The sequence below is a fragment of the Manis pentadactyla genome, chromosome 2 (assembly GCF_030020395.1).
Source record: "Manis pentadactyla isolate mManPen7 chromosome 2, mManPen7.hap1, whole genome shotgun sequence".
Lineage (NCBI taxonomy): Eukaryota > Metazoa > Chordata > Mammalia > Pholidota > Manidae > Manis > Manis pentadactyla.
Genome location: NC_080020.1, coordinates 16,625,899 through 16,653,256, shown reverse-complemented (window position 1 = coordinate 16,653,256; position 27,358 = coordinate 16,625,899). Strand labels below are relative to the sequence as shown.

General features: G+C 37.7%; 2 protein-coding genes across 11 annotated transcripts in view; both read right to left on the bottom strand.

Moving 5' to 3' along the window:
- EEF1AKMT1 (EEF1A lysine methyltransferase 1) overlaps window positions 1–14,309 on the bottom strand; it is a 30,689-nt gene extending 16,380 nt beyond the window's left edge. For 2 of the 7 annotated variants that reach the window (XM_036910146.2, XM_057490368.1), the window contains exon 1: window positions 14,029–14,215. In XM_036910146.2, coding sequence (XP_036766041.2) covers window positions 14,029–14,193 — 165 coding nt within the window. In that variant the 5' untranslated portion in view covers window positions 14,194–14,215. The other 5 variants (XM_036910147.2, XM_036910148.2, XM_036910145.2 and 2 more) reach the window with 5 other exon arrangements.
- An 8,846-nt stretch (window positions 14,310–23,155) lies between these two features.
- XPO4 (exportin 4) overlaps window positions 23,156–27,358 on the bottom strand; it is a 125,465-nt gene continuing 121,262 nt past the window's right edge. For all 4 annotated transcript variants that reach the window (XM_057490356.1, XM_036910138.2, XM_036910139.2 and 1 more), the window contains 4 exons: window positions 26,735–26,865; window positions 26,087–26,204; window positions 25,581–25,673; window positions 23,156–23,374 (listed from right to left, as the gene is read on the bottom strand). In XM_057490356.1, the coding sequence (XP_057346339.1) occupies window positions 23,177–23,374; window positions 25,581–25,673; window positions 26,087–26,204; window positions 26,735–26,865 (540 nt within the window). In that variant the 3' untranslated portion in view covers window positions 23,156–23,176. The remainder of the gene's footprint in view (window positions 23,375–25,580; window positions 25,674–26,086; window positions 26,205–26,734; window positions 26,866–27,358) is intronic.

The window sequence follows — 27,358 nt, the reverse complement described above, 5'->3', positions numbered from 1 at the left end:
TCTGCAGCATCCCTCCCCAAAATGCACAATCCCAATATAATTATGACCAAAGAAATCAGACAAACCCCAAGTGACAGACATTCTACAAAATACCCGGTCAATACTCATCCAAATACTCAGGTCATCAAAAACAAGGAAAATCTGAGAAACTGTCACAGCCAAGAGGAGCCTAAGGAAACAATGACTAAGTGTAATGTAGCACAGCATCCCAGATGAAAAAGGGAATTTAGGTAAAAAATAAGGAAATTTTAATCAAGTACGGGTTGGTCAATAATAATGTCTCAATATTGTTTCATTAATTGTGACAAAGGAACCACACTGATATAAGATGTCTAATAATAGGGGAAACTGGTGTAGATATATAGGAACTTATTGTACTACCTGCAAATTTTCTGTAAATCTGAAACTATTCTATAAGCTTATTTTATAAAAAAATTTAAGGAAGCATCACCAACCTCAACAACAAAAACTATTAGAAATAGTTGATCAAAGTTCCAGAGTACAAGATGAACATAGGGAAATAAATTGTGCCCTTATTCTAACAGCAAATGAATGGAAATGAAATTGGAAAACCTTTTACATAAAATAGTATAAAAAATGCTCAGGAATGTATTTAACGCAAACACTTGTTAAGAGCTCTATACTGAAAACCACAAAGAATTGCTGAAAGAAACCAGAGACCTAAATTGAGGTACAGCAAGCTCACAAACTGGAGGAACCAGTATTATTAAGGTGCCAATTATCCCCATTGATAAACAGAGTCAACATAATCTTAAGCAGCATTATTTATTTATTTATTTGTTTGTTTGTTTACCATAGGCACTGACATGCTGATTCTAAAAATTATTTAAACATTCACTCATTGAAGGACATTAGTATGGTTTCCAGTGTGGGGCTATTAAGATTTAGGCTACTATGAACATCTGCATACAGATTTTACATGTTTTTTTCCTGAATTCATAAAACTTAATTATATATACATCAAACAAATCATGACATTAAACGATTTACTGGTATTTTGGCTAGCTTATATATCCTGAGTATGGGAAACAGATGGTCAAAATAAGAGTAAAGATGAAATATAAACCAAAAGAATGGCAGTGCTGGTATGAGTGTGGTGGTATTGGTACATTCTCTGATTTGGGTAACAAATTAGCATACTCTCCTTTTGAAATGAAATATAATAATAACAGTTATTATTGGCTATTGTAGCTAATAAATAAATTCTGTAAAGTTATCTTTTTAGCTGTTGGATTTTTTTCCAAAGGAAATTTTTTTTTGGAAAGAAAGGAATCTAACAATATGGACATAAGAAAATTCCTACTTTCTGACCAATTCTCGTTCCTAAATTACTATTTTGAAATATTTATAGATTCACAGGAAGGAGAAAAAATAATTCAGAGAGGTCTATGTGTCCTTCACCTATTTTCCCTCAGTGGTAATATCTTCTATATATTACAAAACCAGGAAATTGACCTTAGTACAACCTACAGACCCCAATCACAGTTTACATGTTTTATGTGTGCTTGTTTGTGTGTCTGTGTAGTTCCATGTGATGTTATCATATGAATAGATTTGTCTATAACTGTAATGCTATGTAATGCTACCACATGAATAGATATGTGTAACTACCACAGCAGAAAAGATACAGCACCACAAGGATTTCCTGGATATCCCTAGAGTCACACCCATCCTACCTGTCCCTGACCCCCATTCCTAATAGCTGGAAAACACTAATCTGAACTCCATTTCAATAATTTTGTTACTTAAAGAATTTTACATAATGTAATCACTTGTTACATAACCTTTAATTGACTTTTTTTCTCCCAGCGTAGTTCCCTTGAGATTCACCCAAGTTGTTATGTGTGTATCAATAGTTCAGTCCTTTGTATTGCTGAGTAGTAATCCATGGAATGGACAGACTTTACTTAACCATTAACCCACTAAAAGACATCTTGATCATTTCCAATTTTAGATTATTACAAATGGTGCTGCTATGAGCATTCATTTAGAGGTTTTTGTACAGACACAAATTTTCATTTCTCTGAGGTAAATGCCCAGGAGAATGATGCTGCATTATACACTAACAATATGTTTATTTTGAGAACATCAAAATGATTTATTTCATAATAATGAATTATAAAAGATGGTCTCAATTCTGGGAGAAAAAGATGGCAGAGAAGGAAGGAAAGACAGAAACCTCCTCCCAAAAACACATAAAACACAAAAATACAGCAAATACAACTAAACCCAAAAACAACCTGAAAGACTGCAAAACAGACTACCTACACCTGGGGAAGAAAAGAATACCTCACATAAAAGGGTAAAGTGGCAAAGCTGCAATCCAGAAGGACCCAAGCCCTCCTGCAGCACCAGACCACAGGCAGGGGAAATGGGAACAAAGCAGGGAGGGGACAGGGGCCCAGGACTGCTGAACACCTGGCCCTGGACGTGTACTCTGGGAGTTACATAGCATTCTGGTAATTAGTGGGCCTGGACACCAAGGACAGGTGGAACACTTGGGGAGGCTGAGATCTCAGGGGCTTGTAGAAAATGGTCTTGCTCCACTGGTCCCTGAGACAAAAGCAAAGTGGGCAGTTTGAAAGACTTCCCAGCAGTGGGAGAGGTTCCAGAGGGGTGAGTGTTGGATGGAGCTCTCTTCTCAAGAGAAAGGGCAGGTGGATGATTCCTCCCCAGCCAGCCCCTGGCCCAACAGGTCAGGAACTCTAGGGAACCCCAGATGCTCCATCCACCTTGTTGGCAATGTAGCCCCAAGACTCCTCTCTGGGCACACTGCAGGCAGACAACCTACCTGGTCCAGAAGTAGGGTCAGACTTTGCTGACTGGCAGGCCGAGGGAGCCTCATCCACTTTCTCAGCTCCATTTTAGCCAACTAGGAAGGTACGTGCCTGCAGAAGACAGCCCCAAGAGCTCCCTCCTCACAGCAGGTGCCCAAGCCTGGTGCTGGGCGTCGGGACTGGGCAGAGCCACACATCCACACAACCATCCCATTAACCCTGCAGCCCGGCCATTGCTGCAGGCCAGGAAGAGGCAGGCCCCACCCACCGTGATTCCAGCAGAGACTTCTGTGCTGATCACAAAGGCACAGCCAAAGCAAACTTCCCACCCAGACTCAGAACACCACAAAAGCCAGAAAGAAAGGTGGCCCTACCCACTGCAAGCCAACAGTTGGTGAGGAAACAGTCTTGAGCTTCTGGGTGCCAGAGAATGACTCCTTCATAAAGTGTACTCCACAGTCTGGGAAGCACAGCAGAGCCACAAAGGAAGAAACACAGAAACCATGACAAAATGAGGAGGCAGAGTAAGATGTTCCAAACAAAACTACAAGACAAGAAACCAGAAAGAGGGCTAAATGAAACAGAGTTCACCAAGCTTGATAAAGATTTCAAAGTAAAAGTCATGAAATGCTCACAGATCTAGAGAAAAATATTCAAGATCTCAGGGAAGAATTCAACAAAGACACAGAAGACCTGAAAAAGAGCCATTCAGAGGTGAAGAATACAGTATCTGAAATGAAACATACAATAGAAGTGTTTAAGAGTAGATTAGTGCAGGTTGAAAAACTGAGAAAGAAATGAAAATTGGGGAAGAGGAAAACAATGAAGCTGAAAAACAGAGAAAAAAAGGATCTCTAGGAATGAAAGAATAATAAGAGAGCTGTATGACCAATCCAATATTCACATAATATGAATAACAGAAGGAGAAGAGACAAAGGGATAGAAAGTCTCTTTGAGGAAATAATTGTTGAAAACTTCCCCCCAAACTGGGGAAGAAATAGACACTCAGGCCACAGAAGCTCAGAGAGCCCTTAACAAAAGGAACCCCAGCAAGACAACACCAAGACATATAATAACTAAAACGGCAAAGCTTAAGGGTAAGAAGAGAGTACTGACAGCAGCGAGAGAGAGAAAAAAGATTACTTATAAAGGAAATCCCTTCAGGTTATCAGCAGACTTCTCAGCAAACTTTACAGGCCAGAAAGGAGAGGCTTCACATAGTTAATGTAATGAAACAGAAGGACCTCCACATAAAAATGCTCTACCAGGCAAGACTATCATTTAAATTTGAAGCAGGGATTAAACAATTTTAAGATAAACAAAAGTTGAAGAATTTCAACACCACTAAGCCAGCAGTGCAGGATATGTTAAACAGAATGCTGTAAATGGAAGTGTTCCTAAGGCAAAATACCTTTCACAAGTGAAAATAAACCCACAGTAAAGGTAGTAGACCAACTAATTACCAAGTAGAAATTCAAAAAGATTGAAATTGCATCAAGCACCTTCCCAGACCACAGTATAATTAAACTAGATATAATTATGCAAAGAGAACAAAAATGCTGAGAGGCTTAAAGACGGCAGCATGAGAGGTGAGAAAGAAAGCTCCTCCTGAAACTACATATAATATGAAAAATATAGCAAATACATCAAATCCAGAAAGAGCAACAGGAAAGAGTGCTGCAGCAGACTGCCTACACCTGCAGGAAAACAGCAGAACTCAAGGAAAAGGGTAAAGTATCAAAGCCATGATCTGGAGGGACCCAAGCCCTTCCCCACCCCCAGCTCACCAGTGGGAAGAAGAGAAATGGAGCAGGGAACAGGTGGAGGCCTGGGACTGCTGAACACCCAGCCCTGGAGATCTGCTCTGAGGAGCACAAACCTACATTACGTGGTGCTCTGGAGATTAGAGGACTTGGAAAGTTAAGACAGGCAGAATATTTGGAGACATGAGATTCCAGCTGCTTGTGGAAAACACATATCCACAACCGGCTGCTCTGGGACAAAGGAAAGGCGGGCAGTCTGAGAGACTTCCTGACAGCGAGAGGGCTGAGAAAGGGGCAAGGATTGCACACAGCTTTCTGCTCAGGAGAAAGGACAGGTGGACAAAATTTTCTGGGTGCACTCTGCTCAGCAGGTTGGGAACTTTCAGGAAATTCAGGCGCTCCATCCCCCTGGCAGGCTACACAGCTAGGAGGCCCCCCGACCGCAATATGCAGCCTGCTGCCCCATTCTCCTGGCTGGTACAGGCTCGCAAACCGGTTGACCCCACCATTGTACCAGGTCAGCCAGAGGGTGACCCTGCCTATGGCAGCTACAAGTGCAAAGCATAGAGTATTCTCCCTGCATGCTCAGCCCACTGGCCCTCACAGTGGATGCAGGTACTGCAGCCAAGAAGGAGGAAAAAGCTCTTCCCTCTTGACAGGCACCAGCACCCCTAACCTGCAATCCCCACCATCGCTCCAGGGGCTCAGCAGCTCCAGAGAGTAGAACTTCTGGGCACTAGAGGGCGCCACCTACAAATATGAAATGTCAAAGGAACCTAGTTCAAACCAAAATCTCACAAACATCAGAAAAAGGCTCAAGTGAAACTGAACTCATCAAACTTCCTGAAAGAGATTTCAAAATAAAAACCATAAACATGCTAATGGGGGTATAGAAAAATATTCAAGAACTCGGGCAAGAATTCTGGAAAGAGATACAATCATTAAAGAATACAGTACCTGAAATGAAACACAATGCAGGGATTTAAAAGCAGATTAGATGAAGTAGAGGAGATGGTAAATGAAACAGAAACTACAGAGGAGGAACACAAAGCAGCTAAGGCACTGAAAGAAAAAAGGATCTCTAGGAATTAAAGAATATTGAGAGAACTGTGTGACCAATCCAAAAAGAACAATATTTGCATTATAGCGGTACAAGAAGGAGAAGAGAGAGAAAGGGATAGAAAGTGTCTTTGAGGAGGTAATTGCTGAAAACCTCCCCAATATGGAAGGTGCCAAGGAGGTGCACAGATCTCCCAACACAAGGGACCAAAGGAAGAAAACACTAAGACATATAATAATTAAAATAGCAAAGATCAAGGATAAAGACAGAATATTAAAAGCAGAGAGAGAGAGAAAAAAGATCACCTACAAAGGAAAACCAATCAGGCTGTCATCAGACTTCTCAACAGAAACCTTACAGGCCAGAAGGGAGTGGCATGATATATTTCATGCAAGAAACAAAAGGGCCTCAAACCAAGAATACCAGGTAAGATAATCACTTACATTTGAAGTAGGGATTAAACAATTTCCAGGTAAGTAAAAGTTGAGGGAATTTACTTCGCAAAAACCATCTCATTTCATGCAAGAAGCAAAAGGGCCTCGAACCAAGAATACCAGGTAAGATAATCACTTACATTTGAAGTAGGGATTAAACAATTTCCAGGTAAGTAAAAGTTGAGGGAATTTACTTCCCAAAAACCATCTCTAAAGGGTATTTTGGAGGGACTGTTATAGATGGAAAGGTTCCTAAGGCTAAATAACTGTCACCAGAGGAAATAAAACCATAGTAAAAAAAAGAACAATTAATTACTAAGCAGAAGCAAAATCAAATCAACTACCCCCAAAGTCAGTCAAGGGATACACAAAGAATACAGAATATGATATCTAATATATAACGAATGGAGGAGGAAGAAAAAGGAGGAAAAAAAAGAACCTTTAGAATGTGTTTGTAATAGCATACTGAGTTTAGTTAGATTGTTAGATAGTAAGGATGTTTAGCTTGGACCTTTGGTAACCACAAATCTAAAGCCTGAAATGGCAATAAGTACATACTTATCAATAATCACCTTAAATGTAAATGGTCTGAATGCACCAATCAAAAGACACAGAGTCACTGAATGGATAAAAAAAACAAGACACATCTATATGCTACCTACAAGAGACTCACTTCAAACCCAAAGACATACAGAGACTAAAAGTGAAGGGCTGGAAAAAGATATTTCATGCAAATAATAGAGAAAAAAGCAGGAGCTGAAGTACTTGAATCAGACAAAATAGACTTCAAAACAAAGAAAGTCACAAGAGACAAAGAAGGACATTACGTAATGATAAAGGAGTTAGTCCAACAAGAGGATATAACCATTATAAATATATATGCACCCAACAAGGAACCACCCAAATATGTGCAACAAACATTAACAGAATTACAGGGGGAAATAGAATGCAATGCATTCATTTTAGGAGACTTCAACAAGCCACTCACTCCAAAGGACACATCCACCAGACAGAAAATAAGTAAGGACACAGAGGCACTGAACAACGTATTAGAATAGATGGACCTAACAGACATCTATAGATCACTCCACCCAAAAACACCAGGATACACATTCTTATCTAGTGCACTTGGAACTTTTTCAAGAACAGATCATATACTAGGCCACAAAAAAGAGCCTCAGTAAATTCAAACAGACTGAAATTGTACCAACCACCTTCTCAGACAACAAAGGTCTGAAACTAGAAATAAATTACAAAAGGATAACAAAAAATCCCACAAACACATGGAGGCTTAACAACATGCTCCTAAATAGTCAATAAACCAAGGAAAAACAGAGATTAAGCAGTATATGGAGACAAATGACAACAACAACACAACACTGCAAAATCTGTGGGATACAGCAAAGGTCATGATAAGAGGGAAGTATATCGCAATACAAGCCTACCTCAGGAGAGAAGAACAATCCCAAATGAACAGTCTAAACCCAAATTAACAAAACTAGAAAAGGAAGAATAAATGAGGCCCAAAGTCAGTAGAAGGGGGGACATAATAAAGATCAAAGCATAAATAAATAAAATTGAGAAGAATAAAACAATACAAAGAATCAATAAAAGCAAGAGCTGTTTCTTTGAGAAAATAAACTAAATAAGGTAAACCCCTTGCCAAACTTATCAAGAAAAAAAGGGTCTACACACATAAACAGAATCAGAAATGAGAAAGGAAAAATGACTATGGACACCACAGAAATACAAAATTATTAGAGAATATTATGAAAAACTATATGCTAACAAATTGGAAATTCTAGAAGAAATGGACAACTATCTAGAAAGATACAATCTTGCAAGGCTGATCCAGAAAAAAACAGAAAATCTGAACAGACCAATTACCAGCAACAAAATTGAACTGGTAATAAAAAAAAACTACCTAATAACAAAATCTCTGGATCAGATGGCTTCACCGCTGAATTTTATCAAACATTTAGTGAAGACCTAATACCCATCCTCCTTAAAGTTTTCCAAAAAGTAGAAGAGGAGGGAATACTTCCAAACTCATTCTATGAAGCCAGCATCACTCTAATACCCAAATGAGACAAAGACACCACAAAAAAAGAAAATTAGAGACCAATATCCCTCATGAACATAGATGCAAAAATACTCAACAAAACATTAGCAAATCAAATTCAAAAATATATCAAAAAGATCATCTACCATGATCAAGTAAGATTTACTCCAGGGTTGCAAGGATGGTACACTATTTGAAAATCCATCAACATCATCCACCACATAAACAAAAGGGAGAAAAATCACATGATCATCTTCATAGATGCTGAAAAAGCATTTGACAAAATTCAACATCCATTCGTGATAAAAACTCTCAACAAAATGGGCATAGAGGGCATGTACCTCAACATAATAAAGGCCATATATGACAAACCCACAGCCAACATCACACTTAACAGTGAGAAGCTGAAAGCTTTTCCTTTAAAATCAGGAACAAGACAAAGATGCCCACTCACCCCACTTTTATTCAACATAGTTCTGGAGGTCTTAGCCATGGCAATCAGACAACACAAAGAAATAAAAGGCATCCAGACTAATAAGGAAGAAGTTAAATTGTCACTGTTTGCAGATGACATATTGTACATAAAAAACCCTAAAAAGAAGTAATGATTCTATAGTATTTTACTAAGCTGATGGGCAGTGACTGTAATGGGGTATGTGGTGGGGACTTGATAATAGGGGGCGTCTAGTAACCATAATGTTGCTCATGCAATTGTACATTAATGATACCAAAATAAAAATGATAAAATTAAAAAAAGCTTTAAGAATAAGCAAAAAAAAAAAAAAAGAACCTTAAAGAATCTACTCCAAACTACTAGAACTAATAACTCAATTCAGCAAAGTTGCAGGATACAAAATCAATGTACAGAAATCTGTTGCACTCCTATATACTAACAATGAATGACCAGAAAGAGAAATCAGAAAACAATTCCATTTATAATTGCATCAAAAAGAATAAAACACCTAGAAATAAACCTAACCTAGGAGGTGAAAAACCTATATCCTGAAACTAGAAGAAACTCATGATAAAAATTAAGGAAGACACCAATAAATGGAAATATATCCCATGCTCTTGGATAGGAAGTATTAATAGTGTCAAAATGGCCATTCTGCCTAAAGTAATCTGCAGATTCAATGCAATCCCTATCAAAATAACAACAGCATTCTTCAATGAACTAGAACAAATAGTTCTAAAATTTATATGAAACCACAAAAGACCCCAAATAGCCAAACCAATCCTTAGAAGGAAGAATAAAGCTGGGGACATTACACTCCCCGACTTAAAGCTGTACTATAAAGCCACAGTAATCAAGACAATTTGGTACTGGCACAAAAACAGAACCATAAATCAATGGAACAGAATAGGAGCCCAGATATAAACCCAAGCATGTATGGTCAATTAATACATGATAAAGGGGCCATGGAAATAAAATGGGAAAAGATAGGCTCTTCAACAACTCATGTTGGCAAAACTGGACAGCTACATGTAAGAAAATGAAACTGGATTATTGTCTAACCCAATACACAAAAGCAAACTCAAAATGGTTTAAAGACCTGAATATAAGTCATAAAATCATAAAACTCTTAGAAGAAAACACAGGCAAAAATCTTCAATAAAACCATGAGCAACTTTTTCCTGAACACATCTTCTCAGGCAAGGGAAACAAAAGCAAAAATGAACAAATGGAACTACATCAAAGTAAAAAGCTTCTGTAGAGCAAAGGACACCTTCACTAGAACAAAAAGGCATCCTACAGTATGGGAGAATATATTCATAGATGACATATCTGACAAGGGGTTAACATCCAAAATATATAAAGAACTCACATGCCTCAACACCCAAAAAACAAATAACCTGATTAAAAAATGGGCAGAGGATATGAAGAGACACTTCTCCAAAGAAGGAATTCAGACGGCCAACAGGCACATGAAAAGATGCTCCACACCACTAATTATCAGGGAAATGCAAATTAAAGCCACAATGAGATATCATGTTACACCAATTAGGATGGCCAACACTGAAAAGACAAGGAACAACAAATGCTGGTGAGGATGTGGAGAAAGGGGAACCCTCCTACACTGCTGGTGGGAATGTACGCTAGTTCAACCATTGTTGAAAGCAATATGGAGGTTTCTCAAAACACTAAAAATAGAAATACAATTTGTTCCAGGAATTCCACTCCTAGGAATTTACCCAAAGAAAACAAGTTCTCAGATTCAAAAGACAGATGCAACCCTATGTTTACTGCAGCACTATTTACAATAGCTAACATATGGAAGCAACCTAAGTGTCCATCAGTAGATGAATGGATAAAGAAGATGTGGTACATATACACAATGGAATATTATTCAGCCATAAGAAGAAAACAAATTCTACCATTTGTAACAACATGGATAGAGCTAGAGGGTATTATGCTCATTGAAATAAGCCAGGTGGAGGAAGACAAGTACCAAATGATTTCCCTCATTTGTGGAGTATAACAACAAAGCAAAACTGAAGGAACAAAACATCAGGAGACTCACAGACTCCAAAAAGTGACTAGTGGTTACCAAAGGGAAGGTGTGTGGGAAGGGTCACGGGAAAGACAGCACAGCACAGATAAAACGAGTGATGACTCTGTCATCTGACTACACTGATGGGCAGACAGTGACTGCACAGGGATGCTGCAGTGACTTGATAATACTGGTGAATGTAGTAACCACAATGTTTTTCATGTGAAACCTTAATTAAAAAAAACAAAAGAATAAGATGTTTAAAGAGTAAGTTAAATTCTTTAATAAGACATTTAAGGAGTAAGTTCTTCTTTAGGCAAAGAAAGGAGAAAGAGAATTCAAGGTAGAGGAAACAGCACTTGCACGGAGTGGTAGAATAACTGATTTTTTACATGTTTGAAGGTAAATTGGAAATAATCTCAAAAGAGCTGCCTACTAACTCTGCAGTAAAACAATACGCACACTGAACTGATAATTTGAATTTTGTTTGACAATTTTTTTTTATATTTGAGAAAGTGCTTGTTGTATAGTTGTGTAAGAGTTAAAAACAGGATGGATTATTTACTTTTGAAATTATAATTTAGAATAAAAATTAATCAACAGAGATGTCTGCAGCAGTTTCACTGAGGAGTGGCATTAGGCTTGAAATGAGTAGTTTTAGGTCAATGCAATAAGCACATAGTATAAATCCTTAGGAACACATACTAGGATGTATCAGGGGGAGAATTTCCAAGCAGAAATTCCAAAGATTAGCTTGTGTGCATGCTGAACTGAGAAAACATAGCAAACTGACCTGCAAACGACTAAAAGGTTTCATTTGGGTTTGGTATTTCAGGATTGAGAGTTCCTTTCATTCATGAAAACAATCAGGCAAGTGTTAAAATCCAGTATCTCCCAGCAGAGTTGAAGTGTACAACCAGTTGCTGGTCAAAGCTACACCATGATACTGCTTGGTAGAGCTGGAGGACAAAGCTAAGTATGTGTGTATGCATGCATGCATATATGTGTGTGTCCATACATATTCATACAGGCACACACATATATCCTTGATATAGACAGGGATATTTGAATTTTTATTTCTTAGTAAATATGTTCCATAACTGCATTTGTAGAGGAGAAGGGCTTTCAAATTGCAGTTGGAAAGCCATTAGCCAATCATTTAAAGATAAAATGTTTAAACCATAAAAAGAAGCCAGCTGACTTTAAGTACAAAAAAAGAATTCCAAAGAGCTGTGTAAGGAAAAGTCTACTTTCATGACTGTAGAGGCAATTAACCTTCAATCTGTATTTTAGTAGGAATTTGGTCCCAAAATAAGTTTATGTTCAAGCTGATACAAATCTATTCAATCGATATTTATTGAGGCACTGTCTTATACTAAGCACTGTTCTTGGTAATGGAAATCAACATTCTGACCTTGTGGAGCTTATATTCTAGTGAGGTAGAGGGAAACATTTATTTTTCTATGAAAAACAGAACTAAAACATATGTTGGACGATAAGATCAAAGGAGGGACACTGGAGAGTGCATGGGCCTGCAATTTTCCAATCATAGATTGGTTCCTACATTATTAAATTGAGTTCAAGGGTGAGTCTCTTGTTAAGTGGGAAAAATCGAAATGTTTATGAAATAAACATTATTAGAGACTAACTTAAATAAACCTTAGTTTTAATATATTATTTTTTTGTACTTAAATCACTACTTTATCATACCTTTAGCATTATTTAAATTTTTTCTAAATAGGTTTGTGAAATTAGTGTAAGAGTCTTCAAGTTCAAAAAAGAGTTGGAAAGTGTTGTAGTATTAAGCTGACACTGGACTTTATGTGACTCATAATTAAGGGAACATCTGGTAATGACTGGAGACACTTATGGTTGTCATAACGGGGAAGCATGCTACGCATCTAATGGGTTGAGCCAGGGATTCTGGTAAATTAAGTACAATGTACAGGACAAAGCTCCACAAGAACTGTCTGGCCCAAAATGTCAATGGTGCTAGGGCTGAGCAAACCCCACTGTAGACAGAAAGTGCTAAAGACATAATTGCGCTAATGTCTCTCTATTAGAAAGGCACCATTTACTGCAAGGGATCAGAATGAAGAGCTATGTGTGGGTGGGTAAAGGATAAAAGAGAAACAGCAGGTGGCATTTTAACTTGGCCTTGAGGGAGAGGAAAGGATGAGGAGTGATCATTACAAAAGGAACAGCATGAGCAAAGAGCTGGACTCCTTATTGCAGAACACCATCAGAAGGGATTAGCAGGTTCCCAATGGGCTGTGGTTCTTTACAAAGCAACGCAATATAATGTAACCCTAAAAAGTAATATGTAAATCCCATGCCATTTCAAATGTGTAAAATTCTTCCATTCCCATATATCAAATTTACTTAAAGCAAGACCCTCTCTTCCCCACTCTGCACACATTCACGGTAGGTTACCTTCCGCTAGGTATTTTGGTCAAAGTGATGTGTGTGACCCAGTGGAAAGAGCATTAACCTAGGAATCATCCAATGCTCCTCAATAAATTTAGGTGGTGGTGGGGAGGGGAGCGGATCTGGACTAGTTTGTGAGCCTCCCTCTGTGAATGTGTAAGACTGACCTAGATGTTCCCTAAATACGTTTTGCATATTACTGTATGCTTCTACCCTTAATCTGATTTACTGCAGAAAAGGGCCAGAATTCTTTTTTCTTTTCATTTTTATATATGTACTTACCCTGCCTACAATGGTTTCTTCCCTCTCACTTTTTAAAAGTCTATTTATCTTGCTATTAAAAAAATTAAATTAAAAAGTTTAAGGCAAACCTGCATTGAAATATAGATTATAAATGTACAATGCAGTTGAGTTGTTAGCTATATTAAGGTACCTCGCTTTACTGGCTTTGCACATATTGGGGCAACCTTGCTAGGAGCAAGTCCATCAGAGCCATCTTACCAATAGTATTGGTCACTTTGTGTCTGTGTCATGCTATTATTGTACACTTAATCGATTACAGTGTAGTGTAAACATAACTTTTATGCACTGGGAAACCCAAAAATTGATTTGACTCACTTTACTAGTAGCTACATTCCTTTATTGCGGTCATCTCGACCGAACCTGTACGTTCTTGTACACATAACCCCTATCACGACACCCTGGCGGGCACACACCTCACTCCCGGGTAAGTGCCCCCACCCAGGCTAGTAACCCTAACCCTCCCCCAGCCCAGCACTGCCCTCGGCGCAGCCAAGGTCCCGCCTCCTCTCTGCCTCGGCGAGCTGGACGCTCATCTTACCCACTTCCCACACAGCGCCTAGCAGGCACCTGCCTCAAGAGCCCTGTGAGCAGGCGCTGGAGCACCGCCTGGCTGGGAGTTCATCCATGCCCGGTACAGAGACCCAGGACGGCCCAGGCCCGGCCGGAAGGCGGGCACCCGCCACGCGGACCCGTCCGCGCGAGCTTCTCCTCAGCACAGGCGTCAGCCCCGCGCCGCACAACCAGGAACCAACCCCAGGCCTCTGGACTGCAGCTCGCCTGCCAGTGCCTACACACCACTGAACAGAGTAAGACCCACAACCGACTCCACGGCCACAGGGCAGCGCAGAGGCCATCGCACGCTGGGACCCTGCCCGTCCACTCACCAGCCACGCGTGCGCAGTCGCCCCGGGAACGGGAGCCGCCCACGCCTCAGTCGCGCATGCGCGTGCCCTTCCGCGGAAGTCCAGGAGCGCAGCTTCCCGGCAGCGCTCGGTCCCGCGCCGAGGCCTGAGAGCGCCGGCTCCGGCGGGGCACGTTCCCCGGCTTCCCCTCGGTTCCCCTCGAGAATGGTGGCCGTAAAGAAGAACGTAAGGTTTTAGATTCCCTTCAAGTTACACGTATTTAAAGAAATCTGTTTTGCCCTTGAAAACAGACGGGTGTTTTCACGACAATTCACCAAGATTTCTTCTGGTCTACTCAAGTTTTATAAGAAAGACATTAAGAGGCTTTATAATATTGATAGGATTAGGAGAAAAAAGACCTTTAAAACCCCGCACTTGAATCAGATTTCCTCTTCAGTATGACTTGACTTCCCAAACAATGTGTTTAGTGTAAGTCTAGCCATAAGCATTTTTCATTTTAGGGTTAGCTGCAAAGAACGCCAAGAGATGTGACTGCAAGATCTGACTGACAGGTGATGTGGACAGTTGTGTTCATGCTCAGATAAGGCGAGCTACTAATTTGGTATATTCTAATTGAGTAAATAACTTTCTCTATGAAAATGATTTAAAATGTAGGGCCGCTTTTTGGTCGGCCGACTTGCCTTAGTCTTTGTGAGCCATCACGGCGTTGAGTGTTTTCATAAGCTCATCGTAAATAAAACATCTAGCACACTACCTGGTACCCAACAGTCACCTACTACAAGTAAGGTTTCCTCCCACCTTAGCGGTAAACGGATCATGTGATGTACTTATTTTTCATTTTCCAAAGCAATAAATCTGTATTATGTTCTTCCTTTCATTTCCTTCACCAATTTTTATGGTCTAAGTATTATTTACTGAATAGCTTTAATTCCTCCTGGTATAAGGTGAAGATGTAAATGAATTCCATGGCTGCAAAATTATGTTACTCAGTGTTCATTAAACAGGTAGTTTTCCATACATAGGAGACTGCCTTAGCTTATACTTTTAACAGAAAAGGTTAAAGCAAATTATCTTTGGTTCAAAACATCTTTTTAAGTTTTGCTTTCATAGCATGTGAGACACAACAGTAACCTTCATGTAATATGTATTAGTGTTATTTTGTAATTAAAGTGACCACAGATGTCAAGTTCAAACAGTTAGATCCAACAGTCCTGACTGCTCAGACAGCATGTCACAGAAATACCTGAATATTAGAACTTTTCTGGTGAAATGTTTGCACTGTAGCTTAATGCTTTTTGCAAATCATAAAAAATGTAAAATACCAAAGGCAATTTGATTCTCACTGAAGTAAAGGGAAAATTATTTGTCAAGTTAAGCTGGACTTGAAAAGTGCTTTCAAATCAATTCGAAACTGGAATCAAAACCAGTTTTTCAAAAACTAGTAATTTACAAGAACACAAACTCAGGTGTTTTTTTTCATTCTTCAAGTGCTCACCAAATTACTCAAATTGATTGATTCAAGCCACACAGGATGCTCCTGAGAATTCTAGTCCTGTAAGATGCTTTGAGAAGACTATTAAATAGATAAATGAAAAATGACTAATATAAATTAACATGAAATCTGATCAAGGTCTTCTAGAGATTCACAATGTGCATTAGTGTAGTAAAGAAACTTAGTTTATTTCTCCAATTTACTTGATAAGAGCTAAGTTATAAAGAATAGTGATGATGAAACTTTAGGAATCAGGTCTTTTTGTTGTAGGAATATGAACATATTCTACAGAAGAAACTACTGACTTAAATAAATCAGTTTTCTTGCTTAAAAAAGATATGCCATGGTGGCTGTGGGGAGGGCTGTAAGGTCACATTGTATGATGTGAAGATAACCACAGTATTTAAAAATAACGTTTACATTTCCCTGTATGGCCCCAGAAGATGACTGGTTAGCCAGAGACGGGTAAGATTCCTCAAGGGAGGAACAACCTAAGACAGGCACAGTTGCAGGGGAGCCATCAGGTGAGAAATTGGGGATCAACAAAGGTGAGGCTTAGAGCCTCACCCCCCGTTTTGAGAGAAATCTTCTGCATCTGTGGATGTTTTGTTGCCCTTGTCTAGCTTGGATTAATAGTCTATAGGCACAGACCTGATCATCTACATTTGCCCTCTTACAGCACTAAATCATGTTTTCTACCTTTATCTTGCATCTACCTACCACTTCAGCATTTTATTAAAAAATAATAATAATAATAAGGGAGAAATGTGGGATTCACATATAAATCAAGTATAAAAATCAAGCGAATAATCATATCTGACTTGATTGTTTATAGTCCATGATGCGTGATCAAAACTGAAAGTTTCTGTGATATGACTGCCCTTGCACTGTTCACTGTGTAAGAACTTACTATGTAAGAACTTGTTCGTTATGCTTCAGAAGATTGGAGACTGTTGAGAATTAGGCTTGGGGTTGATTAATGATTGTGCATTGAGTCCCCTATACAGAATTTTATTGTTGTTAACAACCATTTGATCAATAAATATGAGAGAGGCCTTCTCAAAAAAAAAAACAAAACGAATGACTCTCAGGTATTGTTTTGTGTTAGGACACATTTATCTAATGGAGTTAAATATGTTCTTACAATCTTTTAGTGGAATTTACTGAGCATTTACTATTTATTTTATCCATCACTGTTTCAAATTTTTTCTTTGAGAAGAATTAGCATGTATAGGCCTATGATATAGATGCTAAAATCAGTAGACACTAATGCAAACTTTAAGTAGCTTAGTTAGGAATCGAATCTAGGTCTCTGAGCCTCTAAATAGCTTCTTCACTAGGTCAGTCCTCAGAAAGGACCATCCAGGGCAATACTGTTATAAGCAGGTATACAAATGAATACTGCAGTTTGAGGTCTTGGGCTTACTAAAAGGAGTATTTGAAGACTGACCTAGCAAAGTAATCAGAAGTTAACACTATCAAAGTTTAAGAATAAACTGCTTACTATGAGGATAAAAATCTTTAGCACATTCCTACTTAAGGTCTTTTTGCTTTGGTTTTTCATTTACTAACTCTGGGAACCATCAATGACTTATCTCAGTTCACTCTTATGCTGATGTTAAAAAATAATTTACATGGAAATAATTCAGTAGGATGTTGATTTATGTGCTAGAACTGAGAGAGTATGCTGCCACTTGTACTGTATGGAATTTCTCTGTAGACTTTCTCATTAATTTCATTGAATTTTCCCTTTGCTTCCACTTAATTTTAAAAGAAAGTCAAACTGAACTGCCATCTGAGATTACAAAAGAATGCAAAAGACCCAATCTGGGAATTGTATGTTCAAAAACGAAAAATGTATCATAATCTAATCAACACACCAAAGGTCTCATTCACAAACCATTCAATATAATACAACTATATTTTTTTAGAGAGCAGCATTATTTTAAAGATATCTTCAAAAAAAAGTCCAGGCTTCATTATTTACGAACCTTTAAAATCACCTATGGCCCTCTCAAATGATAGGTGGTCAGCCTGTGCCAAAGGTTCTACCCTTATTAATGAAAGAGGGGAAACAAAAACTCACCTCACACTCTACTGAGGCCTCTTAACCTAAGTTGTCCTTACCCACCCTTGTAGTTGAATCATACCTCAATTTAACCTAAGAAATACCATTATAAATCAATGACTATTCAAAGCAAAATGGTGTTCAAAATAAATATATTTCAAAATGCGTTTTCTTTCTTTAAAAAATTAAGATTGGGTAAAGGGTGAAAGGTTGTCTAATACACACAGTAAAATGATCATTCTCCACTTTCCCTGAAAGGCCAAAAGAATGGCCCAAACTACTAAAAATATTATTACATATATGCCCAAATCCAATAATTTAACCAGTAACTCTGAAATTGTTTCTAAGACTTTAAGCTGAATGAAAAATAATTATGCTCAATAGTATAGAATATAAACAAAACTTCTTTCTTTTTGAATCCTTGATATTCTATTAGAGTTGGGTATTTTCCCAGAAAGTAATGCAAATCTTTATTTTACTTATACAGATAAGTCTCATGTTTTCTATTTAAAATCATTTTTTATGACTGTGCAGTGTCCCCAGTGTCAATCATCCTATGATAGTGTAACTAGCACCATTTTAAGAAGTTTCATAAACTAGCTAAATACCCATGAACAAATCACACATGGTCAAAACAAAAATGTAATAAAAAATATTTAGTGAAAGACACATTTTTAACTCCCATTTGTGGATTTAAAAAATACAAATAAAATTTTATCAATTTGATATTCAGCTTGTAACTGGCTCAATACATAGCCTTGATTTCTTAAAGTCATATTGTAGCATGTTTTGAAAAACTAAATGTAACTTTATACCTTCATTAGTAATATTAATAGAGGTAAATATTTAAACAGTATACACATCTCTGGGTCTCTTAAAAAACTGAAAAGTCTTAGTGTAAGTTTAAAATTTTAATATTTATAAATTTAAAAAATTTTACACGTGCTGAATGGTAGCAGTGCTAAATAACATTTTGTGACCATTAAACCACAAACTCACTGCATGGAGCTTCTTTCTTATACAGAGAACCAAATCACAATACCAGTATTTGCAATTTGTCATAATTTTATGTGGTAAAAGACACCACATCAGGAAGCCTGGGCTCAACACATTTGAGGTCAGATCCCCATTAGGTACATAGTACAGATGCAGTATTTAAATCCAGGCTAGGAAAATTAGCTATTAGTACATATCTGATAGCTCCTAATAGCTATGAAGGCTTAGGAATATAGACTGAAAAAGAGAAAAAACCTCTCCACTACTGGGAAGGCCTGAAATAGGTAAAGAGCAAAGGGCAGTGGGTGAGGCGGATAAAGATGATATTTAGCGTGAGCCTCAGGAATCCAATCACTGCAAAGCCATCTCAGAACATTTCAGTCTTTATAGAGATTCATGTATAGAGATAAAGGGGCAGAAACAGATCACTTCATCCATCCTCTTTAAAACTGAATGGATGCCCATTATTAAGTTTATATCTTTACCTGAACCAAATATATTCTTTGGCTAAATATGTCATGGGTTCCCATTATAAAATCAATCAGGAGCACTTCACATATCTTTTATCTAAATTAAAATGTTTAAAGTTCAACTTGAACCATGGCACTTCTAATCAGTAAGAGCTCAATCTAAATTAGACATTTTTTAATTTTAGAAAATCAATTTTTAAGGAATTCTTAAATGCAGTGTTTTCAGAACATAGTTTTTACCAAGTCAGAGAATATCCACTAACATTTTAAAATAATTTAACACATTATTATATCCTCAAATCAGCTATGCTCTTTTGTATAAGAATTTAAAGAAAATTATGTTAAAAACTCAAATCCAAATCAACTCCTTATTCTCTGGTTTTAAAAAAACCCTAGTTTGTATTGGGATTCCTGCTGCCATAACAGCTAATATTTTCTTTAGAAACCTACAGCTAAGTTAGAAAGGTCTAATGACAAAAACCTCTAATAAGAGAGGTAGCAAACAGAAGCAAGTAAAATTGTAATAGACAAAAGCATTATTTTAAGGGCCCAACTGACACTGTATACTAGGATACTCAAACTTGAAATCCTTGGAATTGACACCTAGTATCTTCCAATACTTGAGGATTTATACAATTATTGACAGAAATAGGAAATCTGGGGATATAAGAAATACAAGGACTTGATATTTTCAGTAAAAGAGAAAGTTCAATCAAAGACAGGGGAGTGTTACAAAATGCTAGCTGGGGGGAAATTACAGAGATGCTTGGTTTTGAAATGAAAGTTGGGAGAAAAAAGTAGTTACCATTCCATCTGAACAGAATAACATATATAATTAGATAATGGTTTACAATAATGAAAGTCTTAATTCTTAAAATTAGTTTGAAAAAAACTGTAAGGTTTCTTTTTTACATAATATGTCACACTTTATACCAGACAAAAACTCAGTGCAGTGATGTTAACAAGCCCCTGTCTTCCAAACAGATTAACAGACAGCAAGGCAGAAACACCCAAAAACTGTTTTGAAAAAGGACACTGTCAAATACTGTCAATTAAGTTAGCTGCCCAGGCAGCCACCCATCTAGAAGGGCCATAAAAACAACCAATCCTTTTAACAAAGCTACAAGAATATAGTACAGGTGCTGTTACATGAATACGAATTGTGAAAGTACAAAGTCCCTAGTGACTGTGCCTCGGGACTCCACAAAAAGATTGTGTCTTGGGAAATGAATAGGTCAAAGAAAATAAAATAAAGAAATAAACTGAAGAATGAATTGAAAATTAGATGTTAAAGGATACTATATATGAACAACAGGAATTTTATAAAACACCAATTCTAAAATTCAAATACTCAAAAGTGTCACTTTAACATATATAAAACAGGGGCACAAATAATGTTTGTTTTTAAAACTCTTTTGAAAAGTCAGTTTTAATAATGAAAATCAATTTACTAGAATTAAGCCAGTGTTCTTGACATCCACTGTGCCAAGAGCATTAAAACAAAAACCCAAAAAACTGAAAAGCCAATAAACATAGCTACAGACAAGTGTGGACAAAACAAAAGAAGACACAAACTAAAATACCCAATCAAGCAAACATACACACAAACACCCTGATAAGAGTCTAGCCATTGCAATGAAAGTGGCATCCCCATTACCTAAAAAATCGTGGTGGCTTTTCTTCCCAGTTTGCCACTAATCACCATTCTGGTGTATCTTAAGAATTATTTGGTCCAATCTGGAGTAAATCCTTTTTTAACTGAAACTGGTCTAATGAATTCTCAGTATTGTTAATAATATCTGGGCAAATTTAACAAATACATTTCTGTCTAGATAAAAGATTAAATAGATAGATTTTTATTGACCACGGCATTCTTCTCCTACTCATCTTTATTTTTAACAATAATTTGATCAGAGCTTGGTCATAGCCAGGAGGCCTATGCAGGCAGCTGCGTGTGTTGGTGCCCTTTGGCAGAGGGACTGTGCTTATCACACATAAGTGTACAGAGCTCACAACTACTGAGGGCACAGGGAAACATCAAACAACAAGAATAATGCCAAACACAGTGATTACCATGGCATGTGACTTCAAGTTCTCTAAAGGGGAAAAAGAAGAAATCTAAAAATAAATGTATTTGTTCAAAGTATTTTTAAAAATACAATATGTATATTTCATGAAGAGTGATATTAGTTTTCTCCTAGAGGTCTTTTAAGACATTTTTGCTCCAATGCAGTTGCTTAATGGTGATAAAATTAAGAGAAATATTCCTCAAAATGTAATGGACCTGGCTTTGCATTCACTCGTGTCTCCTGTCACAGGTACAGGTGGGATGTAATTAGATGTCCCAGTTTCATTAATAACTGTTAATAGCATAGATGCTACAAAGTTCTGCACAGCATCATATGTGAAGGTGCACATACTATATGCAATTCAGATATGAACACTACATTGGAAGATAGTTTCCCATAAGGTGTCAAGAACACAGCAGCAGGAGAACGCTCAGACCTCAGAAGCAGTTTCAGAGTGCGCTTGCGCCAGAATTTTCTGCTACTACGCGGTGTGATTCTGACATTGCAGTGGGCAGTTTCATATGCCTGTAGTTTATAAATCAGCTTTCATTTCCATAATTTAAGCTGGCACACAGAATTAAGGGGAGCATGGCAGCAGTACAAAAATCTGATTAGAAAAATTAAACTACAGGATCTGAAGTGAATTTTTAAATTTCTTAAATTAAATTTACATGGCTCCTGTGAAATGAGAACACCCACTCTAGCATAATTATTGCCCCTAATGCCCCACCGTATAATAGTCCATATGAATCAGTAATTCATATCCCTTTAAACAGTTATTGCTTAAGCAAGCCATTCAGAGTAGATTATTAGCCATGGGTTACGTGGCTGAATAGAAACATACTCAAAAAGTTAGACTACATATGAATGAGCCTTTCATTTCACTCATAAACCCACATAAACACACAATCAAAAGGGCACCAAGTTCATAGCAGCTAACACCCTAAGCCAACTCTGAAGCATCCAGACTTGATTTGTTACTAAAACAAACCTGCTCTTTCTGTAGTCATCTTAAAATTAAGGCAATGAAATGGCTACGGTTCCTAAAGTTCTTTTTATGGAACAAATATATATATGTATTTTCCTCCTCAAATTCAGACATCAGAATATAATTAGAGACCTATTATGGGAAAACCTGCAACACCAGGCTGATGTTACACAAAGAGAAGGAGAGCAAGAGCGTGTGCTGCAAAGAAGCCAACAGACACCTGGTGTTTTTTCTTCCTGCTGAATCACAAACCTAATCATCAAAGGGAGGGAAAGTTTGAAAGCACAAAACCTATTAGGAGTTTTCAATGTCTTCTGTACTGATTCAAAACTTTTGGGGTGGCAGAGGAGATAAGCTTACTTAAATGAAGAATCTTAAGGTCCAACAGAAATTCAGACTGAGGGTCCACAGTTGGGCCTAAGAATCTACCTTTCCAACCAGCAACTCAATTGATGCAGGCGATCTCCGGACAACATTGTGAGAAACACTGCCAAGCACATACCCATCCAATATAAGATAACAAAACTTCTAAACTAGTAGTTTAGTAGGTGCTACTAGCCACTTACTGTTTTGATAAAGGGGGAAAAGGCACTGAATATGTATTTCATGGTGCCCATATCTGTTTGCACATATATGGAATTTCATTTTGAAAATTTTACATCACCATTCAAGATCTACAAGACATTTATGACAGATTGTGGCTAACATTAACAGCAGAAGCTGATCCAAAGTTGACCTCTCCTGTTTCACTGCTTTACATATCAAACTTTCAGGCTCTCCAAAATCCAAAATGGCCAAAGAACTGAAGAACAGGACAAGACTCAAGCCAACTTTCAGCAGTTCAGTGCACTCTGCAGAAAGGGATCTAAATTAAGCATAAAGTTTTGTTGTTTATTTTACACAAAGGAGACCACCAACATTTGCCATAAATTCCTCTAAACTCTTTAGAAAGGCCATCTTCTGCTTTCGATCCAGCGTAGGGGGAGTGCTGCTCGCAGTGAGCTTGTTGAAGGCATCTGCTAACCTCTGGTAAATAACTGGGTCTTGTTGACTTGACAGTAATGTTTCAATCAATTCAGAATATTCAGCCTATTGAAGCAATAAAGTATATGTAAGAACATGTATCTTCCTCAAACATCACAACAAATAGATCATATCAGTTACTGGATTACGGGATTCTGAAGGCAGGGTCTGACAACTCTTTTTTTTAATATAAGTATAATTGACATGCAACATATATTAGTTTCAGGTATATAACATAATGATTTGATATTTGCATACATTATAAAATGATCATGACAGCTTTTTTAAGAGTTACCACTTACTGAAAGTTTACTATATTCTAGGTACTGTACCAACCTTTTACATTAATAACTCACTTTTTGTATTAATCCTATGTGGTAGGTACATCTATAAAACTCTTGTTTTATAGATGAAAGTTCTTATATAAAGTGAGTTAAGTAATATGTTCAAGACCACACTGCCTTTACACAAGAAGCAGGCTATTTGGCTCCAGAATCCATGTAATGACCAACTTTGTTGTGCTGCCACTTCTGTTTTCAAAGCACATTATTAATATTTATTTTGCATTTTATACATAAACCAAGTCTACAACCTGATTTTGAACAGTTTCCCAGAGGTTTATCTAGACATCTTGTCAACACAGGTCTGAGGATAGCAGACACACAAATATAGACAGGAGTTGTTTGGGAGGGGGGCGGCAGAGTGGGAGAGGTGTATTTCAGTCCTTTCAGTTTTACAAAGTGTAGGTAGAACACTTTGAATGACTGCAAGTGTAGCTCCAAACCAGCAATGGACCCAGAGCCTGTAGAGAAGAGAGAGGAGGCGGGAGAGAGGGAGGGAGAGAGTGTGTGTGTGTGTGTGTGTGCACACGCGTGCACGTGGGGTAAAAGGAGACTCAACCAGGGCAGCTTTCCAAGATAGGCTACCTTTAAAAAACCTGGTCTGCCATTAATTTTCATCAGCTTCGTGGGATATCATTATAGACCAAAATGGTGGAACCAAATGTTAACTGTATTTGGAAAAGAAGAGTAAGGCACATACCCCACCCACAGGCACGGAGCCACAGTGGCTGCCCTAACTGCCCTATCCTAGGGACAGGTCTGCTCACAGAGGGGCAAGAATAAATGCAAATCATTTCCCTATTCAAGAGAAATGGTGATGCCTCTGGGGCCATCAAGATACCATACTAACCAATCCCAAATCCTTGCTCTTTTTTCTACATGTAAATATGTCCTTTAAAAAAGGCAATCACAATGTAATGGCTTATATATATGGGGACAAGAAGCCTATCTGCCCAGTAAGCAACAAGAAGTCAAATGACAGAGAAAGGCCATAGGCCGGAGATGGGCACCATCTGCAGAAAGTACCATCTACAGCAGAGAGCAAGAACTGAAGTCCCAGAGCACCTTTGGCTCTGGGTGCAATGGTAGAGGAAGTCTGAAGAAAGGAAGTCTTTAAGTGGTACGGAAGACCTCAAAATCCTATCTTTTTTAAAAAGGGAAATGAAATTGAACCCTGAGTGCCAGTTATAGCAAATGGTATGGTCTCTATATTTAAAAACAAAATGCCAAAGTTTCTCTAGCCCATCAGTCAGTCATGCTGGGATGTATGCATGTACTTGGGGTGGGGGCCAAGAGGCAGGTGTTGGTAAGCTAGGCAGCTGATGATCCAATACGGTTCTTCCCATCCACTCGATGGAGACCTGACTCTATTGGAATAGGGAAGGGAGACAGGGGAGCTAGCATAACTTTTCTTCTGTTACATTAATGCCAAACAGTGAGTGCTTCATCATTTTTATAAGGCTCTCCGAAACAAAATGAAGTAACACCTGCTTTCCATACTGTTTGTTAAGTGAAGTAATGCACTGTTTTCGTGCTTTCTGAAGGCAGATTCCTCTGAATCAGTCTTAATTTATCCTGCTGCTTACAAAATTGTGAGTTCCTCAAAGCCAGAAACCATGTCTCTGTTATTCTTTTATGCCTGACTACTGGTTTCCAGCACAGTTGTTTAAGGACAAGCTTTCGGGCAGTCATCAATGCAGTGGAGAAGGGAAAATAAATGCTTATCCACTAATACCTTGTCAGATAAACACAAAATTGAAAGTCAGAGCTAATGAGGAAGTGAAGAAATATGGCCTCCCTGAAAATAGAACTGAAGTGCTGAGTCACAGATTCTCTAGGAACTGAAAGTATTAATAGCCCATCATCTGTCTGAACAATTTCTTTGCTAAACATAATGAGAAGGATCCTGTGAAAAGACGTGTGTCCAGTACCTGATGCAAGCACACCAATGTGTAGAAAGCTTCACCAGCTGCAGTGGTCATCTCTGTGTTGTGCTTTTGCAAGACCAGCATATCAAAAACCAGCTGAAAGTACACAATAAAACCCCTAAATTATATGATGATCATATAACCCTCCCCTCCCCTTTCCAAAACAAAGAGAGGTGGTAGTTATTACTAAATATATATAAAAATTAAAGAAAACAGTTTTTTAAAAAGTTGATGGATAACATACAGATGTTATTACTTGCTGTGATAGTATGAAATAATCAAATTATCAAATTCCCCATTATTTACCACATCAATTTTTAAGAACACAAAATGAAAGTGGAGAAAAATGTGTCCAGGAAGTTGACCTCCAGAAACCACAGTGAACAGAAAGTATTTATTTCCACCTCTGTGAAAGAAGTAACCATATTCTCATTTGAATGAACATTTATGTACACTAACTGTACTTATCAAAGCAGATGATTTTACAACAGGCCACCCAAACATCTTACCTTAAGAAAGTGCCGTGTTGCTAAAAAAAGTGGTGAATCTGTTTCTTGTGCTTTTGCGCACTGTTCAGCTAATGGTGTCAAAGCTTCCAGGCAAAGCTGGCAGACCTCTGAACTCATTCTGATCATGAAGGTCAAAGAACAAACTAAGTAGACATACTTATAAAAGATCAAAAAATTATAGCTATTACCAAATGGAAGTGAATAAAGATATGGAAATGAATAAAGATAAGTGAGTATATTGGTGTGCAATACATATTTACTGAGTTATGTGAGAAAAGATTCCCAATGTTTTTGAGACGATTGGGGCCTAGAACTGGAGATTTCTGGCATGTTTCTGAATACAATGCAAACAACTGATAAAAGTCCTGGTAGCTCAGATCAGAGACTCAGCAACAGTATATGACAGACTACCTGGGTTCCTTATGAGAGTGACTTTGGGACCAGCGGCCGAGTGCCCCTGCATCTGTGAAAGGACAGGATGAGGCGAACCAAATGACAGAAACAGAATGGAGGCAGTTATACAGATGACTGCTCTTTTATATAAAACTGAACCACAAAGAAAAAATAAAAGTAAAAATTTTAAAAACTTTTCTTCATGTAAGATCTTTTCCCCCAAGTGTCAAATAATGACATTTATTTAAAGGATATGATGTCATTCCTAGTTCAAGTGAGTACATCAGGCTCTTAAAGAGGTCTTCAGGAAGCTGTGGTATTTTTTCAGGAAAAATCTCACAGATAAATGTGATTAATTTGTAGTACTGATTACAAAGGGTTGGAAACTGAAAAAGAAATTTAAAATTTTAGATTCTTAGTGATATCTTCTATTTCCATTAATAACCAACAAATCTGTAAGTAAAATGATTTCTTTACATACATGATATAGAAAACATAGGAGACAGAAGATCTAATTAATTACAAAAATAAGTTATAATAAAGGGAATATTTTTTAGTAACTAATGTGAAATTAACACATCATAAAAACAATTATCTTCTAAATAGTTAATAAAAGTTACAGCCAATTTCAGGTATTGTTTACCTTGAAAAAGTAAACAAAGCAGCCAAATCTCAAATTATTAAATGACTTGTAAATAAAACCCTTTAGCAAATGTGTTTATTTGCATTCAAACATGTTGGAAAAATACAAGAAGGTGATACAAGTTGTTAAGATTATGCACAGAAGTGAGTATTCAGTCCTTCACACTTCCAAAATCAATTTTCTGGTTGGACAGTCCTAGAGCACTTAAGTAGAAGTAGTAATCTACAGTTTAACCT